The sequence below is a fragment of the Maniola hyperantus genome, chromosome 26 (assembly GCF_902806685.2).
Source record: "Maniola hyperantus chromosome 26, iAphHyp1.2, whole genome shotgun sequence".
Taxonomy (NCBI): Eukaryota; Metazoa; Arthropoda; class Insecta; order Lepidoptera; family Nymphalidae; genus Maniola; species Maniola hyperantus.
Window position 1 is genome coordinate 1,539,297 of NC_048561.1, and position 19,125 is coordinate 1,558,421.

Below are 19,125 nucleotides of genomic sequence, written 5' to 3' on the forward strand. Positions count from 1 at the left end.
AACGGACGGTTACTGAATTGCTGCAAAAAGCCACCGTGGGCGACCTCCCTTAGCCCCCCAGACTAAGAATCATGACTTGGTTGGCATCAAAATAATAATAATACTTTGTTAGAGCAAGCTAGGTGCATAGAAAAGTTCTGAAGAGTGATAAAGACAAAAACACATTTTTTGTCTTTGTCATAGTTTAGCTTTTTTGTAGTACCTACTCCTAGCACAAACACAATATTCTTTTTAAAAAAATCATCGATATGCATGCCGAATAGAAGCGAATCTGTGTCGCAACGAAGAAACTGCACGGTCAAGGGTGCGCAAGTCGGTGAAGGTTGGTTTCACAAGCGGCCTCCGAAACGTGGTTATACGTGAACGCCGCGTTCGCACTTCGCGTACGTAACGCACGCCTACACGTCACAAGAAAAAGGGACCGACTTATGACTAAGTCGAGACTAAGTGTGAGATCTATAGAGCGCACTCTTTTTTTTTTTTTTTTTTTATTCAGATACAAGTGATGATGCAGTCTAAGATGAGAGCGGGCTAACCTGGAAGGGGTATGGTAGTTTTTATTAAACCCATACCCCTTTGGTTTCTACACGGCATCGTACCGGAACGCTAAATCGCTTGGCGGCACGGCTTTGCCGGTAGGGTGGTAACTAGCCACGGCCGAAGCCTCCCTGATGTATATGCACAACTGTCTATGTACCTACGACGACCGAAGACGCACCGCCGCCACCGTCGCGCGAGTGCAACTGTAATAAGCCAGTAATAAACAGGTGTTTGCACAGCCCGGTCGTTTTACTTTATAACATTGGCGACGAGGATGGGATAGGGTATGCAAGACGCGTGCAAGGAAGTTAAGATGTCGTATATCGGAAAATTAGGCTGTTTTGATTATAAATCAAGTGAATGGGCCGTATTTAAGGGTCAACTAAATCAGTTTTTTATTGTTAACGATGTGACGGACGTTAAAAAGAGCGCAGTTCTACTGACGCATTTAACGGAAGATTCGTACCGTCTTCTTAGAGATCTCGCGCACCCCACTAAATTGGAAGATTATTCGTTCACGCAGCTAATATTACTACTCGACACTCATTTTAAACCGCGGAAGTGTTCGTATGCCGAGAGGGCAAAGTTCTACGGAGCGGTAATACAGCCAGAAGAGACCTTGCCAGAATGGGCGGCACGGTTACGTGGTCTGGCGACATACTGCAGTTTCGGCACTGCTTTGGAGCAGAATCTCACCGATCGTTTCGTCCTGGGTTTGGGTCCAGGTCCAGTACGTGACAAGTTATTCGAGCAGGACGCGGCAAACTTGAAACTGGCAGATGCATTAGACGTGGCGCAAAAAGCAGAGAGTGCAAGGGAGGCGAAGAGTATACCGACTACCACGGGTGCGGTCGTCATCAAGGAGGAACCCATTTATAAGGCGACTTATAAGAGCAAGAATGCCGGTGGTGGAGGCTCGCGAAGAGGAGGCAGTGAGGGCCGGTCGGGCCGGGCGTCTTCATCGAGCGAGCGGAATACTGCTCCAGGCTGTTTTGTTTGTGGGCTGAAGCATGCTGGAGAATGCAGATTTAAGGAATATAAGTGCAGAGGATGTGGTGTCAAAGGTCATTTAAAAAGGATGTGTAAAAGTGCGGTTTCACGGGTTCATAATATCGATAGCAAAAGTGAATCGGAAGCTATGTGTTGTGAGGAGTGCCAAAGTTTTAATATAAGGTATGTTAAGCCTATTAAACTTAATGTAATGTTAGACAGAGTTAAGATTGCTATGGAGCTAGATTCTGGATCGGGGGCATCGGTCATATCAGACAAATTATACTACGAAAAGTTTACAAGTTTCGCATTAAACCCATGTGCCCTGAGAATGTGTTTATATAACGGACATAAAATCTCACCATTAGGATATTTTGAAACAAATGTACAGTATAATGGCGAGACCAAAAGGATTAAATTTTTTGTTGTAAAAGATGGTGGTCCGCCATTATTAGGCCGAGATTTCATGTCTGCTTTTAATCTGGCTTTAACAGTGAAAGTAAACAACTTATGTGACGATACGGAAGTACAATCATTGTTGGAACAATTCTCTGATTTATGGCGCGATGAATTAGGTACTTTTAAGAATTTCAAGGTTAATTTAGTGTTAAAAGAAAATACAACTCCAAAATTTTTTAAAGCGCGTACAGTTCCATTCGCTTTAAAGGAAAAGGTCGAAAAGGAATTAGAGAGGTTAGTAGGCTTAGGCATTCTAGTGCCAGTTAGTAACTCCGAATACGCAACGCCAATCGTACCTGTTTTGAAAGAAAACGGTACGGTGAGAATAGCTGGGGATTTTTCTGTTACTTTAAATAAAGACTTAATAATTGACAAATATCCTTTGCCTCGAATCGAGGAGGTATTCGCAAAATTAGGTGGGGGGAAGCACTATTCTAAATTGGATTTAAAAAATGCTTACAATCAATTTGTGCTCAGTGACTCATCGCGTAGCCTAACAACAATTAATACTTCAAAAGGACTTTTTCAATATACAAGGTTGGTTTATGGTTTGGCAAATGCCCCAGCCATTTTTCAAAAATCAATGGAAGCACTCCTATCGGGCATCGAAGGGGTCAGTTGTTGGCTCGATGACATCTGTATAACAGGACCAAATAAAAAAGTCCATTTAGAACGACTACAAAAAGTTTTGAGTAGGCTGGATGATGCGGGATTGCGCTTACGAAAAGAGAAATGCGAATTTTTTAAATCTAGTGTTACTTATCTCGGGTTCACTATTAATAGTAGCGGGCTTCAGACTAGCGTAGATAAGGTGAAGGCTATATTAAATGCGCCGGAGCCGACCAACGTCGCGGGGGTAAAAAGATTCCTCGGTATAGTTAATTATTATAGGAGTTTCATTCCGAACGCGTCCGCCGTGATGGAACCACTGCATGAGTTATTGCGCGCTGGCGCAGAGTGGAAGTGGACGGAGCGTCAGCGCGCGGCCGTGCGTCACGTACAACGCGAGCTGGCATCGGAGCGCGTCCTAGCGCACTTCGAGCCGGGCGCGCAGCTCGTGTTGAGCGTGGACGCCGGCCCGGCGGGACTGGGCGCGGTACTCGCTCAACGCGATCACGAAGGTCGGGAACGACCCATAGCCTTTGCGTCTAGGTCGCTAGGAGCGAGTGAGCGAAATTATAGCCAAATTCATAAAGAAGCTACGGCCATAATATTTGGAGTAAAAAAGTTTCATCAATATCTGTACGGCCTCAGCCAACCTTTCATATTAAAGACAGATCATCGTCCGTTAGTGTCGATTTTTAATAACAAAAATGGCATTTCGGTAACTACGGCGCTACGTTTGCAAAGATATGCGATCATTCTTTCGGCATATAATTATGTAGTGCAATATACGTCCAGTGAGAATAATGTTGTTGCAGATTTTTTCTCTCGTGCACCGTTAAAAGAGACTTTATGCGAAAGTGATAGGGAATTTGATTCGTATGTGTCAATGAAATTTATAGACGCCGCCGTGCCCGCAGTCAAGGTAGAAGATATAATTAAAGCAACTAAAGAGGATAAAACCATTCAAACGGTACGCAAATACATGTCGGAAGGCTGGCCGAGAAAAATACACTGTAAATCTATTTTACCTTTTTTTCAATGCAAGGCGGACCTTCAATTCGAACAAGGAATTCTACTGCGTGGACATAGGGTCGTAATTCCAATGGCGTTGAGGCCGCGCGTATTAACAGAACTGCACAGTTCCCACCTCGGAATCATTAAAAGTAAGAATAATGCGCGGGAACGATTCTGGTGGCCTAATTTGGATACAGATCTGCAGCGTTGGATAGGCGGGTGCAGATTGTGTGCTAGCTTGCGTTCCGCGCCGCCCCGGGAGCCACCGGCGCCGTGGCCGGCCGCTTCGGGGCCCTGGCAGCGCATTCACATCGACTATATGACTATAGGCCAGCGCGTATACCTAGTTGTTGTTGATGCATACAGCAAATGGTTGGAATGTTTGTACATGCAGAATGGAACGTCATCGCAAGCTCTAATTTCTAAATTGAAATATATTTTTTCCACATTTGGAATTGTGAACTGTGTGGTCTCCGACAACGACGCTAAGGTAAACTGTAAAGAATTTAATACGTTTTGTTCCAACAATGGTATCAAGTACATGACGTCACCTATTTACCATCCTGCGAGTAACGGGCAAGCGGAAAACTCTGTACGCACTTGTAAAAAGATGTTAAAATGTATATTGAGCGAGTCATCTTCTCAGCATATTGTACACGAAAAATTATTAGCATACTTGTTCAACTACAGAAATACTGTACACTGTACAACCGGAGAAACGCCCGCTAAGTTGATGTTCGGCCGTAACCTACGAACGAGATTAGATTTAATGTTACCGAGTGACAAAATAAAAAATAATTTGAATTCTAATTGTGAAAGGAAAAGATTTTTTGAAAGGGGAGATATAGTTTGGGCTAGAAGTTACGGGGCAAGAAAGGAAAGTTGGGAATTATGTACAATAATAGATCTAATAGGAAATAGAATGTATAAATTACAAAAAGTAAATGATAATTCTAGTTATATTATCCGACATATAGACCAGCTTATTAGATATACCGGAGATACTTCCCAGGAATTAGGTGAAGTGATGTCAACATATTGTCCCCCTTCTTCTCCACCTGCCCCTAGACTATCATCTAACGGTTCTGTTGAGCACACACAGGCTCAGCAGTGTGCGGCGAGCCACGGAGTAGACGAGGCGGTGGCGATGGGGGAGGATAGTAATTTAGAGGATAATGTAGAAGAGGACGAGTGTGAGCGAGGGTCAGCGAGCATGCCCCCACGCGCTGATAGTTCCCCGCATCCTGAGATGCCACAGAGCCAGGCGGCGCCGGCACCGCCCGAGGAGAGCCGGGAGGCGGGCACGGTGTCCCCGCCCGCAGCGGTGATGGCACCGTCGCTCACACCCACGCCTCGCAAGCAGTTACGTCCCAGACGTAAGATAGATTATAAGTTTTAATTCAAATTGTAATTTAATTATTAATTTATTAGGTTTGCAAATTAAGACGGAGGAATGATGTATATGCACAACTGTCTATGTACCTACGACGACCGAAGACGCACCGCCGCCACCGTCGCGCGAGTGCAACTGTAATAAGCCAGTAATAAACAGGTGTTTGCACAGCCCGGTCGTTTTACTTTATAACACTCCCACCAGCTTAGCTTAGACTTAAGACAGAGTTAAAACGAGACAGAGCTATATCTCTCACATAAATCTGTCTCGTTGTAACTCAATCTTAAGTCTGAGCAAAGTCAAAGTACCTACGCTTTATAGATCTCAACCTAAGAATCAAGGAGAGTTCACAGGGACAAAACAGCAAAAGATATCGGTTACACTTAAGTATGATTTCTTTTGCTGTTTTGTCCCTGTTTTGTCCCATACGTGTATGAAAGGTTATCTAAATATATAAAAGGAAAAGGTGACTGACTGGCTGACTGTCTGATCTATCAACGCATAGCTCAAACTACTGGACAAATCGGGCTGAAATTTGGCATGCAGATAGCTATTATGACGTAGGCATCCGCTAAGAAAGAATTTTTGAAAATTCAACCCCTAATGGTTTGAAATTTATGTAGTCCACGCGGACGAAGTCGCGAGCATAAGCTAGTATACATATAAAAGGAAAAGGTGACTGACTGACTGACTGTCTGATCTATCAACGCATAGCTCAAACTACTGGACGAATCGGGCTGAAATTTGGCATGCAGATAGCTATTATGACGTAGGCATCCGCTAAGAAAGAATTTTTGAAAATTCATCCCGTAAGGGGGTGAAATAGGGGATTGAAATGTTGTGTAGTCCGCGCGGACGAAGTCGCGAGTATAAGCTAGCTCTATTCTAATCACTAGACAAGGTTAAACATTGTTCAGATTATGATTTTCGCAAAAATGGCGCTACGTAAACTGCGGAAACCACATTATCTTGCATAATAATTATTAACCACTTTGTAAAGTACAGATTTACCGCGAATTAAATTGTACGTCATAATGCAGAGGTCGAATCTTTTTGTTGTAATGGCGGAACTTCCCGTTGATTCAAAGTCGAACTACGATTTGTTTCCTGCCTCACGAAATTCCCCTTTAATTTCCTCAATAGCTCAATGTTTAAGGAGCTGATTGAATTCCGAAAGGTCGGCGCTTCAAACCCCACCCGTTGCACTATTGCCTTACCAGCTAATATTGACTTATATATGTATATCACTGGCTATTGAACTGCACCAGACAGCTCGTCAAATAATCTAAAGTGTTCCATATCTCGAAATGTAAGGTGTACCGTTGACAAAAAGAAGGGAACCATTACTGTCCTTCTGGTATAAGAAGACTGGAACCAAACAATCGCCGGTCGCAACGCGACGTTGGCACAAAGACGCGCTCTGTGCTATTGTGTGGATTTTTGCTGATGGAGGGAGACGCTAAAAGGAATGATTCGAGTCTCTCAACTGCGAGGTGGACTCGCACACGAAGGGTTCCGTACCATCGTTCAAGAGATTTAACACTTTTTAGGGTTTCGTACCTCAAAAGGAAAAATGGAACCCTTGATGTTCTGTCTGTTCTAGAAATCTGTTTTAGAATGTACAGGTGAAGACCTTTCATATTATACCTTACTTGATATAGTTATCTCATTTCGAAAGTTGAAAATACTAATTATTAGTTCATGACCACAATTTAATTTTTTTTGTGTGATGTAACCACAAATTCACGGTTTTTAGATTTTTCACCTAATACCAGTTATAAGACACACCTACCTACCAAATTTCATGATTCTAGATCAACGGGAAGTACCCTGTAGTTTTCTTGGCAGGCCGACAGACAGACAAACAACAAAGTGATCCTATAAGGGTTCCATTTTTCCTTTTGTGGTACGGAACCCTAAAAACCTCACCAGTCATCGTACCTCACAGGGCGCGCGGGCCGCGGCCTCACCGCGTGACTCGCAAGCCGTAAGTCCACCGCTTTCGAAACGAAAGGGAAAAGAAATTACGACTGTCGAAATAGAAATTTCCAAACATGATTTCAACAACACCTCTTGAATTACTTGAGGTACTTTTTGATGACCTTACCATTCATATGGTATGGTATTTACGATAAAAACCGGCCAAGTGCGAGTCAGACTCGCGCACTGAGGGTTCCGTACTGCAGTCGTATTTTTTCAACATTTTGCACTATAATTCAAAAACTATGATGCATAAAAATAAATAAAAATCTGTTTTAGAATGTACGGATAAAGCCCTTTCATAATATGATACCCCACTTGGTATAGTTATCTTCCTTTGAAAACAATACAGCCCGCTGACAGACTGACGGACGGGCAGCGGAGTCTTAGTAATAGGGTCCTGTTGGCACCCTTCGGGTTTGGAACCCGAAATGTGAGTCTCGGGTTGGATTCCCGGCGTTTTATCATCATCATCATCATCAACCAATAGACGTCCACTGCTGGACATAGGTCTCTTGTAAGGACTTCCACACGCCACGGTCTTGCGCCGTCGCCATCCAGCGGTTCCCTGCGACTCGTCTGATGTCGTCCGTCCACCTAGTGGGGGTCTTCCAACACTGTGTCTTGTGGTGCGAGGTCGCCATTCCAGCACCTTGAGACCCCAACGTCTGTTGTACGAACTATGTGCCCTGGCCATTGCCACTTCAGCTTCGCAACCCGTTGAGCTATGTCGGTTACTCTAGTTCTCCTACGGATCTCCTCATTTCCTCATTGATCTCGTAGAGAAACTCCGCACATAGCTCTCTCCATCGCCCGCTGAGTGACTCTGAGCTTTCTTATGAGGCCCATAGTTAGCGACCATGTCTTTTAGCGGCGTTTTATAGATACTATAAACATTATTCTATTCTATTCTACTATATAAAATATACATTCTCACTCAGAAATTATATTGAGCAACTAAATTATTTTTATAACAGCAATCAATAGGTTTTTGCATTTAAAGTTTATCCTGCTCGTGTCTCCTAAACATCAATTTATTATTATTGTATAATCTATGATATAAACGTTCACAGTAAAATGTACTTTATTTTCTCTCTGCTAAGGTTTGAATTATCTTGTACCGCCTCTATGTACAACATTGATTCTCGCATCTATTTACCAAAGATACACAGACTTCAGAGTAATATGAACCTTAAAGTTTAGGTTTTAAGTTGTTATTCAACTGCTGACATCATCAGTTGGTAGTGGTCGAAGTTGGTATTGTTCCTCTATCGTACACGTCCAAAGTAAAATAGACTTTAATATGTAGTAAATAAAATCGAAATTCCTCTGTAGTTTCTTAGAGCAATTCTAGTACTGTAGAGTTGAAGTAAAATAGGCCGTATAGATTTGTAAATAAAGCGGTATTTTCAATGGTTAAAGTTTATAGGTGAAGCGTGCTATATAGTCGAGCGGCCGGGGTTTATAAACAAGGCGTGACGTCACGCTCACACGTGCCTGCGCGCGCACGTGCAAACTTTTGCACGTTACGCGTTAGGTTGATTTGTTACACCACCATCCATGATTAAGTAACAACTAGCTAGACTAACTTTAACTGCCTCGTCAGGCTAAGCCCTAAGGGTAGGTACCTAAGGCCCGATATCGCGGCCGAAAGCTATGTACATCGACCTTTAGAAGGAGATACTTACCAGATTTGTAGAGCTTTGTCTCAGTCGTTGAGACCAACAAAACGTTATATATATAGGTATGAGTGACAGGAGACAACGGCCTACAAAGCCGAAATGTCATTGACTATACAAATTTCAAACCCCTATTTCACCCCGTTAGGGGTTGAATATTCAAAAATCCTTTCTTAGCGGATGCCTACGTCATAATAGCTATCTGCATCCCAAATTTCAGCCCGATCCGTCCAGTAGTTTGAGCTGTGCGTCGATAGATCAGTCAGTCACCTTTTCGTCTAAATATTGTATAAAAAGAAAAAGGTGACTGACTGACTGACTGACTGATCGGGCTAAAATTGGGCATGCTGGTAGCTATTATAACGTAGGTATCCGCTAAGAAAGGGTTTTTGAAAATTTAACCCCTAAGGGGTGAAATAGGGGTTTCAATTTGGTGTATTCCACGCGAACGAAGTCGCGAGCATAAGCTAGTTTTATATATTTAGCAGATATTTAGATTTAGATTATGTTAGACTTAGATGCCAATGGGTTCGATTCTCTTGTACACAATCTCTAAACTAAACTAAATTAACAGGTCTAAATCTAGTGCTATCCTTTTCCGCAAGCAACATTATGACAGGGATAGCAATACATTTAGAAGTGTCATTTTAGTTTAGTTTAGAGATTGTGTACAAGAGAATCGGCCCCAATGGCCTTCTTAATGCCAACGCATAGTATAATGTAAATTCCATAAGTTGATGCAGCCTCTAAAACCTTCCCTCCAAACGTCAACAATAGGGGAGATCGGTCAACGAACCCCGACCTTTGGGGTACAAGCCTAAACAGATGCCTTACAAAATGTACTTTAAAATGCAAGAAATAGAGTTTAAAATGTGTATGACAACTTTTTTGTAAAGTTTTTGTTATGGAATGACGTTAGAGTGATTTTGAAGACCTCTACTATGCAGTCCTTTTTTTATAAAAAGCACTAGCTGAGGCCTGCGACTTCGTCTGCGTGAAATTAGGTTTTTAAAAATCCCGTGGGAACTCTTTGATTTTCCGGGAAAAAAAGTAGTCTATGTCACTCTCCAGGTCTTTATCTGTACTCATGCAAAAAATCACGTCAATCAGTTGCACCGTTGCGACGTGATTGAAGGACAAACCAATAAACCAAGAATCCAAGAAACCAACAAACAAACATACTTTCGCATTTAAAATAAGGGTACTGATTTTACTACAAAAAACCGGCCAATTGCGAGTCAGGCTCCCACACTGAGGGTTCTGTACTACAGTCGTATTTTTTCGACATTTTGCACGATTATTCAAAAACTATGATGCATAAAAATAAATAAAAATCTGTTTTAGAATGTACAACTGAAGACCTTTCATATGATACCCCATTTGATATAGTCACTCACTTCGAAAGTTGAAAATACTAATTATTAGTTCATGACCACAATTTAGTTTTTTTTGTGTGATCCAACCCTAAATTCACGGTTTTCAGATTTTTCCCCTAAAGCCAGCTATAAGACCCACCTACCTGCCAAATTTCATGATTCTAGGTCAACGGGAAGTACCCGTTCTTGACAGACAGACAGACAGACAACAAAGTGATCCTATAAGGGTTCCGTTTTTCCTTTTGAGGTACGGAACCCTAAAAAGTAAAAACAGTCAGTGGGGGGACTGCCGAGAAATGTTAGTACAGTACGCGGCAGAAGGTAATGTACATCGACCTTTAGAAGGAGATAGCGGATTTGTAGAGCATTGTCTCTGTGGTTGAGACCGACAAAACGTCACATAGGTATGAGTGACAGAGACAACGCTCTACAAAGCCGAAATGTCATTCTAAAGGCCGATGTACATTACTTTCGGCCGTGTACTGTACTGTTGTCAGTACTTTATGATTAAAAAAAAAACCGTTCCCGAGAATCGAACCTCGGACCAGTTCCGTGACCCGGGCGGCGATGTAAGCGCGGTGAAAGCATAACTGAACAAGTAAAAGAGAAACTGTTTCAATATGCAACCTAAACTTAACCTACCTACAAATAAAAAACCGGCCAAGTGCGAGTCAGACTCGCGTACCGAGGGTTCCGTACTCGAGTATTTTTTTGCACAGTTTTCACGATAAATCAAAAACTATTAAATGCATAAAAATAAATAAAAACCTGTTTTAGAATGTACAGGTAAAGACCTTTCATATGATACCCCACTTGGTATACATTGAAAATGCTATAATTACTCGTTCATGACACATTTTAATTTTTTTTTGTGTGATGTAACCACAAATTCAGGATTTTTAGATTTATTCCTTTACTTGTGCTATAAGACCTACCTACCTGCTAGTTTCATGAGTCACTGGGAAGCACCATATAGGTTGTTCTTGACAGACACGACAGACGGACAGACAACGAAGTGATCTTATAAGGGTTCCTTTTTCCTTTGAGGTAAGGAACTCTAAAAAATGATATTTTTACTTGAACATCTATTGAACACTATGTTGCTAATGTAAGGTTTCTTAGACAAGCATTGCCATCGACATTAATATCTAGTACAGGAACTGTTGAGTAAAAACCTGTCCAAAATGACTTGGAGCCTGTGAGGGCCAGATCTTCGTTATTTTATAAAAGCTGAAAGTTTCTGTGCGCATTGTCTCTAATACAGGAACGATCAGCGACTAGGTAGTTTGGAGCATAGTGGCTTTGGCAGATAACAGGTAACAAAGACGTATAAAATCTTTCGTTAAAGTATAAACTACTAGATGAAACCCGCGACTTCGTTTCCGTGGATTTAGGTTTTTAAAAATCCCATGGGAATTCTTTGATTTTTCGGTTTAAAAAGTAGTCTATGTCCTTCCCCGGGATGCAAGCTGTTCCTGTACCAAGTTTCGTCATAATCGGTTGAACGGATCGGCCGTGAAAGGCTAGCAGACAGACATCAGTACCCCTATTATAAATACGAAAGTGTGTTTGTTTGTTGGTTTTTTGGTGTGTCCTTCAATCACGTCGCAACGGTGCAACGGATTGACGTGATTTTTGCATGGGTATAGATAAAGACATGGAGAGTGACATAGGCTTTTTATCCCGGAAAATCAAACAGTTCCCACGGGATTTTTATAAAACCTAATTCCATGCGAACGAAGTCGCAGGCATCGGCTAGTTTATAATATTAGTATGGATAAAGTCTAACTTTTTTACAGCCACTACACTTAGTATCGCGGCAACCCCCTGCCAGACACCCTGCCGGCTGCCTGGCCCTCACGGGCTCTTAGTCCATAAGGGTTCCTTGTTTTGCTACGGAACTCTAAAAATTCGCAATATCGGATTGTAGTAGTCGGATGCTTTCACCTCCCGGTCGGTTCAGTTTCGACATGGGCCGCAGCGTTGGCTGCCGAACGGGTTCGAGACTTGACTGCGCTCTCTCTCAGCTCTCCCAGCCACCGTGTACAGTGCAATACAAATAGTTCTATGTGAACACGAGGCGTAAGGCTGCGCATTGTACAAAACAGATCTCAGCTGGGTAGGGTAGGTGTATTTAATCCTCAGCACAGTTCACGACAGTTCGGGAACTTTTAACAGAACATCGAGGCTTCGACGGCGCTGGCAGGTGTCAAAATATGTTAGTATAATATGCGACAGGGCGAGATGGCAATCGGGGTACGAATCGGGGAACGCCTCGCACACCCGCGCGTTCACGTCACCCGCGCTCGCCTGCACTGGGTTAGGGCTGGGTGTGCGGGTCGTTCCCTCTCCGATTGCCATCTCAACCTGTTGCCGACTATACATTTGACGCAGCGGCGTGCAAGTCATAGAGGCATAAATGCACTGCTTACCCCAGTTGTAATAAATAGCTCAATGCATATTTTTCATTATGACCTGCCATGTAAACAGTTTCCTACATTAATAATGCCTACCCTGGCTTCAAACCCTGTGCACGCCACTGATTTGACGCTAGGTACAGTACGCCTTTAGAATGATATATCGGCTTTGCAGAGTGTTGTCTCTGTCACTCATAACTATGTGACGTTTTGTCGGTCTCAACGACAGAGACAATGCTCTACAAAATCGCTATCTCTAAGGTCGATGTACATTATTTTCTGCCTGCAAATTTCAGCCCGTTCCGTCCAGTAGTTTGAGTTGTGCGTTGATAGATCAGTCAGTCAGTCCTGTATGTATACCCTGTATGTAGGTAGTTAGTTTGGTTGATGAAGCATCGCAAAAACCGGAGTCGGCTCGGAGGCCTTGTGCGTGACGCAACGCGTGTGACGTCACGCGCCGCCTCCGCTTCTTTGTCTACTCACTCATCGGCTCTTTTCTTTGTGCGAGAACAAATAGGTATATACCTACCTACTCAAGATAAACCTTGTAATAATATTGTCTTTGCTACATAGTTAAATATTGTACAGTGTGTGCCTACTGCCTGGCCCTATAATGGCACCGATTCTGTTGTCTTTCTCTAAACTAAATTTAGAGTGTCTGCATCTTTTTCTTTCTAATATTGCTAAAACGGGACGGGACATGAACTTTACATTTAAAGACTCTCAATTTTAGTGCACGCTACAAAAAACAATACGCTCGCGACTGGCAGCTAAAGTCACGGGTTTTAACATCTAAAAATTAAATTTAAAACTGTCAAACTGCGTCTGTCCTTTTCATATTACATTAGTAAGAAGAGGATGCGAATACTCTAAAATTATGTTGTGCTCAGAATCAGTACCATTATCTTTTTTTTTTTTTCCTGGTTTTTATCTGCAATCAGTCGGGGGACTATAAGCAGATTTGTTTGTGCTGAATTTGGTATTGAGAAGCGAGGGAACCATTGGCCACTGCTCCCACGTCCATCAGATATCGAGCACATCAGCTCGTTTTAGCCTTTTTACTCTAGGGGCAGCTAGAAGTGAGTTGGCGAGTGGGTTTGGATGCTTGGCAAGGCGAACTTTGTGTTTTTTGGAGTACTTGTTTATTTCCTCGGAAACAGTTGGCATATCCAGGTACTGGTGCAATTCATCGTTGCGTGTAAACCAGGGCGCACTAGTTATTGTCCTTAGTATGTTGTTTTGAACCCTTTGAATCCGCATGATGTTGGTCTTACAGCTTGTGCCCCACAACTGTATGCCATACAGCCAAATGGGTTTCAATATAGTGCAGTAAACAAGTACTTTGTTGTTAAGGGATAGCGTGGATTGCCGACCAAGCAACCAAAGCAGATTTCTGAATCGAGTGTTAAGTTCATTTCTTTTGTGATCTATGTGATACTTCCACGTTAGACGTCGGTCCAAATGAAATCCAAGATACCTGACGCAAGTCGTTGTTGGCAATTCATCGTTACCTAGCTTCACGGGGGGACAATCGCCCCGTTTTAAAGCAAATGTTACATGTTGCAAGTACCATTATCTAGCTTATAAAGATATTTATCTATACTAATAAATAAAATTGAAGTGTCTGTCTGTGATTTCGCAATATCTACCTCATATTAAACTCATATGGTTATTTGAACTGTACCATAACTGAATCAAACGTTTTTAAAGGGGTAAAATAGGGGTTTAAAATTCGTGTAGTCCACGCGGACGAAGTCGCGAGCATAAGCTAGTGTTAAATAATATTGAAATATGTTATTTTTTGTTCCAGCGATGGCAGCAGCGGAGGCAGTCCGAAGGAGGCATGCGTGGCCAACTCTCCTCCCCCGGTGCCTACCAAGCGTCATCCCCACCACCACGAGCAGAGGAGGATGAGTGTCGGTCAGTATACCTATATTACATGACAGGTCGGGGGGAAAGCATGCCCCCCCCCGATAAAAGACGCCCTAAGCACGTCCTTAACGACCCCGATGATCAAATCATGACCGACAATGCTCCTTATCTCGTAGGGCTGCACAATTCAACCTTATCACAGCGTCTTCGCCGGCGAAGACGACGTCCCCGATTTTTAACGTCACCCGGACGTGGACTCACGCCACGGCCTCGGGGGCGTACGGACTAACCAGTAGTCCAGCAACTCCTCCCATCCAAACGTCATCCTAAGCCGTGGTCCGAGCCTCACAGGAGGCGCCCTTAGGAGGACGACCCCCGACCCTCGAATATCCGTTTTCGGATTTATTCCTTTACATGTTGCCTACAAAATTTCATGATTCTAGGTCAACGGGAAGTACCCTATAGGTTTTCTTTACAGACAGACAACAAAGTGATCCTATAAGGGTTCCTTTATTCCTTTTGAGGTACAGAACCCTAAAAAATTAAATTATGGAAGCAAGGAACCTAATAAGGTTAATATCCCTTGCTTCAGAACCGAATCAACTTTCAAAGGCTTTGTATTTTCGAATCATATTAGCGAAAGTGCTGGTGCCTGTAGAGTGTACCACAGAATATCTCGCAGTATCCTTCTACGTAACGTACAGAGGTTGCAATCCTTTGATTTTGATCAAAAGCCGGTCTTATAACAGCATACATAATTATTATACTGACTACACCGGCGCGGCGGGGTGATTACGTAAAACGTTGCAGTAGCGACAGCAACGCGACATCAGTAACAATGCGACAGTTCATTAGCTGTCTCTCTTCATCTTCTTCTTATTTTGATTTGTGGCTATTGCTGTCTCTCTCTAGCCGGACGTTTGACAGCACTAATAACACACAAATAAAACGCAGTAAAAATCCCGCGAATTTTTCATCTGGGCAAGAAGTTTGTGTTTTACGTGGTGGTATAGAAATCAATAAGATAACTTAGGCGGGCAGCAACCCTGCAGCATCAGCATTGAGGAGTTGGATCCAGAAATTTTAATGGGACCACTACCACGGCAACTTCTTCTGTTCAAATCCAAAAAAATCCAAATCGATCCAGAAACCTCGAAAAAATTGATGTACAAATGTAATGTACACATACATTAAAAAAACGGGCTGAATTGAGAACCACCTCCTTTTTGGAAGTCGGTTAAAAATACATAGTAATGTAAGCCGCCATGCGGAAGTATTACTAGGGGTTTAGTTAAGCCAAATCCAGCATAGCGGCTAATTAACAGACCATAACCACAAAATCTAAATTTATAAAAGGAAAATCTGACTGATCTATTCAACGCACAGCTCAAACTACTTAACGGATCGGGCTGAAATTGCGCATGCAGATAGCTATTATGACGTAGGCATCCGTTAAGAAAGGGGTTTTGAAAATTCAATGTGAAATAAAACGTAAACTAATTGAAAAATCCTATTACAATGTAAAGGATTATTTAAATGATAAGCAAGCTTGGGAATGAGTTGCTTAATGGCTTTGTGATTGTTCTAATAAGTTTCAATAATTTTGTAAAGTGGTGACAATAAAAAGAATACCCGGCTGAGTTTGTTGTGGGCTCTTCTCAGACCTGGGCGCGTTTGGAATCCTCGTAGCTTTATAAAAATAAAAGTTTGAGTAATAATTATCACCACTGTATCTTACAAATCCAATATCTCACTATCAAAAGAATTTTTCCAACATGATAAAAAGCGTTTTTGTCATTCTATTGTTGGACATTATTTAAAAAGCTTATTACAGTGCCTATATTCGCTTGGTTTTGACATTTCATTTAGTACTCGTACTTACTAAGTTTAATTTTATGATTTGCCTGTATTTTTAACCGACTTCAAAAAAAGGAGGAGGTTCTCAATTCGTCGGAATCTTTTTTTTTTTTTTTTTTTTTTTTTTTTTTTTTTTTTTTTTTTTTTTTTTTTTTTTTTTTTTTTTTTTTTTTTTATATATGTTCCCCGATTACTCGAAAACGCCTGGACCGATTTTGAAAATTCTTTTTTTGTTTGAAAGGGTATACTTCAAAGCTGGTCCCATTTCAATTTGGTGAAGATCTGATGAACATCTTCGAAGATAGATACTGGAACTCCTCAACGGATAAGAGTAAATTGCTCGCGATCAGTGTAATAGCTTAGTAAACAATAGATTTTTAACCAGGCATAGCATAATTCCATGGGGCCACTAAAAATTGTGAAATAAAAAATTTTTACAAAAAAAATAAAAACCGACTTCGTTACACAAACACTAAAAATTGAAAAATAATTTAATTTATTACCGAATATATTATGTATACAAGAGTTAATATAGTTCCATAATAATATTTTTTGGGGTCGGTGCCAATGAGGTGCCATTGTGGAGTCCCATAAAAATATGAAGTCTAGACGATTCGCGCAGCTAAAGCTAATTGGCACCGGCACCAAAAAGTATTATTATGGAACTATATTAACTCTTGTATACATAATATATTCGGTAATAAATTAAATTATTTTTCAATTTTTAGTGTTTGTGTAACGAAGTCGGTTTTTATTTTTTTTGTAAAATTTTTTTATAAAAAAATATTTAGTCACACTCAATAATCTCAACTGTTAACTATATTTGTACGCCGCCATGGCTAATGTGCTGGACTGTTTCTTAGATTTAACATCTTATGTACCACATTATGCAAATAAAGAATTATTCTATTCTATTCTAAAGTAAAGAGTAATTTATTACGTATTTTGAATAAATCATTTGACTTTGACTTTGAAATAGGTTTTGAAATTTGTGTAGTCCACGCGGACGAAGTGGCGAGCATAAGCTTAATAATTTTAAATATAGATCAAAAATTGCGAACCGGCAGGAATCGAACCCGCGTTGCCAGTGACGAAATTTTTGATATGTATGTTTACTCAGTACTGTGTGAACCCAGAACTCAGTACTCAGTGAAGTGTAGGTAAAACACTATAAAAATTATAAAATATAGAGCATAAGCTAGTTTTTGATATAACATTTTACGTTTGTATGAACAGGCGGGGGAGCAGGCGGGTCGCGGCGCACTACCGGCCCCTCAGAACGACGGAGAACAGGTATTTTGACTTTTTTAGGGTTCCGTACCTCAAAAGGAAAAACGGAACCCTTATAGGATCACTTTGTTGTCTGTCTGTCTGTCAAGAAACCTACAGGGTACTTTCTGTTGACCTAGAATCATGAAATTTGGCAGGTAGGTAGGTCTTATAGCTGACATTCGGGGAAAAATCTGAAAACCGTGAATTTGTGGTTACATCACACAAAAAAATTAAATTGTGGCCATGAACTAATAATTAGTATTTTCAATTTTCGAAGATAACTATGCCAAGTGGGGTATCAAATGAAAGGGCTTTACCAGTATATTCTAAAACAGATTTTTATTTATTTTTATTATAATAGTTTTTGATTTATCGTGCAAAACGTCGAAAAAATATTACTATAGAACGGAACCCTCGGTGCGCGAGTCTGACTAGCCGGTTTTTTGTCGAGAATTCGTCCGGGTGGATTTAGATTTTTTAAATCCCGTGGAAATTCTTTAATTTTCCGTGATAAAAAGTAGCCTATGTCCGTCCCCGGGATGTAAGCTGACTCTGTACCAAATTTCATCGAAATCGGTTGAACGGTTGGGTAGTTGAAATCTAAATATATAAAAGAACAAGGTGACTGACTGACTGATATATCAACGTACAGCTCAAACTACGGACGGATGGGGCTGAAATTTGACATGCAGATTATGACGTAGGCATCCGCTAAGAATGAATTTTCGAAAATTGGAATATTCGTGAAATAGGAGTTTGAAATTTGTGTAGTCCACGCGGACGAAGTCGCGAGCATAAGCTAGTATAGAACATGTTAGGCATTCCATGCAGACTACACTCAGTAGCCACTACACACTCGCATCCCAGTTGAGTACACTCGCGCTGCGCCCCGAGAGAGTACGTAACAAGCCCCACGCCGGGGTAGTAATTAGAAGTACAGGGGTCCTACCACACGAGTAGATATATAGACCAGAGGGGAAGCTTCATACTAGCGGCTGGCTGTAGGTTCACTCACTCATAGCGCAGCTCACGCACACCACGACGCGTCACGGACGCTCCGTGCCGCCGTTTGCCGTCGAACTGGGCGCAAACGGAGCGTCTGTGGCACGTCGTGGTGTGCGTGAGCTAGTGTGAAGCTTCCCCTCTGGTCTATAATATCCACTCGTGTGGCCCTACTACCAACCATCGCTTAAAGTAGTACATAATTATGTAGTATGACATTTTACAAATTGTTTACAATACATTTTATAAATGTTAATGGAGTACTATGTCTTTTCCAGAACTACGCGTCAGTCCCGGTGCGGGGGCGGGCCCTTCAGCCGAGTCGCCGCATCTTCACCACGTGCCACATCACCATCATCATATGGTAATTCATGGAATATGGTATACAGAAGCACGTGGGCGTCAGGGACCAACACAGAGTTCAACCTCAAGAGTACGCATATTGCAAGGTTTTGGATGAAAATAAAATCGTAAAATGTTGGCGGGGGACAACCCATCACCACCCATGGCCCCACCAACCTTGCGGTTATATGGGCCGAAACGCGGGAGGGCGCCCGGTTCGGTACTTGCTCGGTGGCTTTTTCCCGGGGCGCCTTCATGACTCCCTACAAATTCTTTCTGTCCTTTCCTTGTCCCTTTTAGTCTTTCTCCCCATTCTGGGGCAGACG

General features: G+C 41.9%; 1 protein-coding gene across 1 annotated transcript in view; it reads left to right on the forward strand.

Annotated features, from left to right (window-relative positions):
- LOC117994068 (E3 ubiquitin-protein ligase arkadia-C-like) overlaps positions 1-19,125 on the forward strand; it is a 76,433-nt gene that overhangs the window by 25,434 nt on the left and 31,874 nt on the right. Inside the window, exons 13-15 of the mRNA XM_034981943.2 lie at positions 14,265-14,374; positions 17,420-17,476; positions 18,736-18,821. Coding sequence (XP_034837834.1) covers positions 14,265-14,374; positions 17,420-17,476; positions 18,736-18,821 — 253 coding nt within the window. The remainder of the gene's footprint in view (positions 1-14,264; positions 14,375-17,419; positions 17,477-18,735; positions 18,822-19,125) is intronic.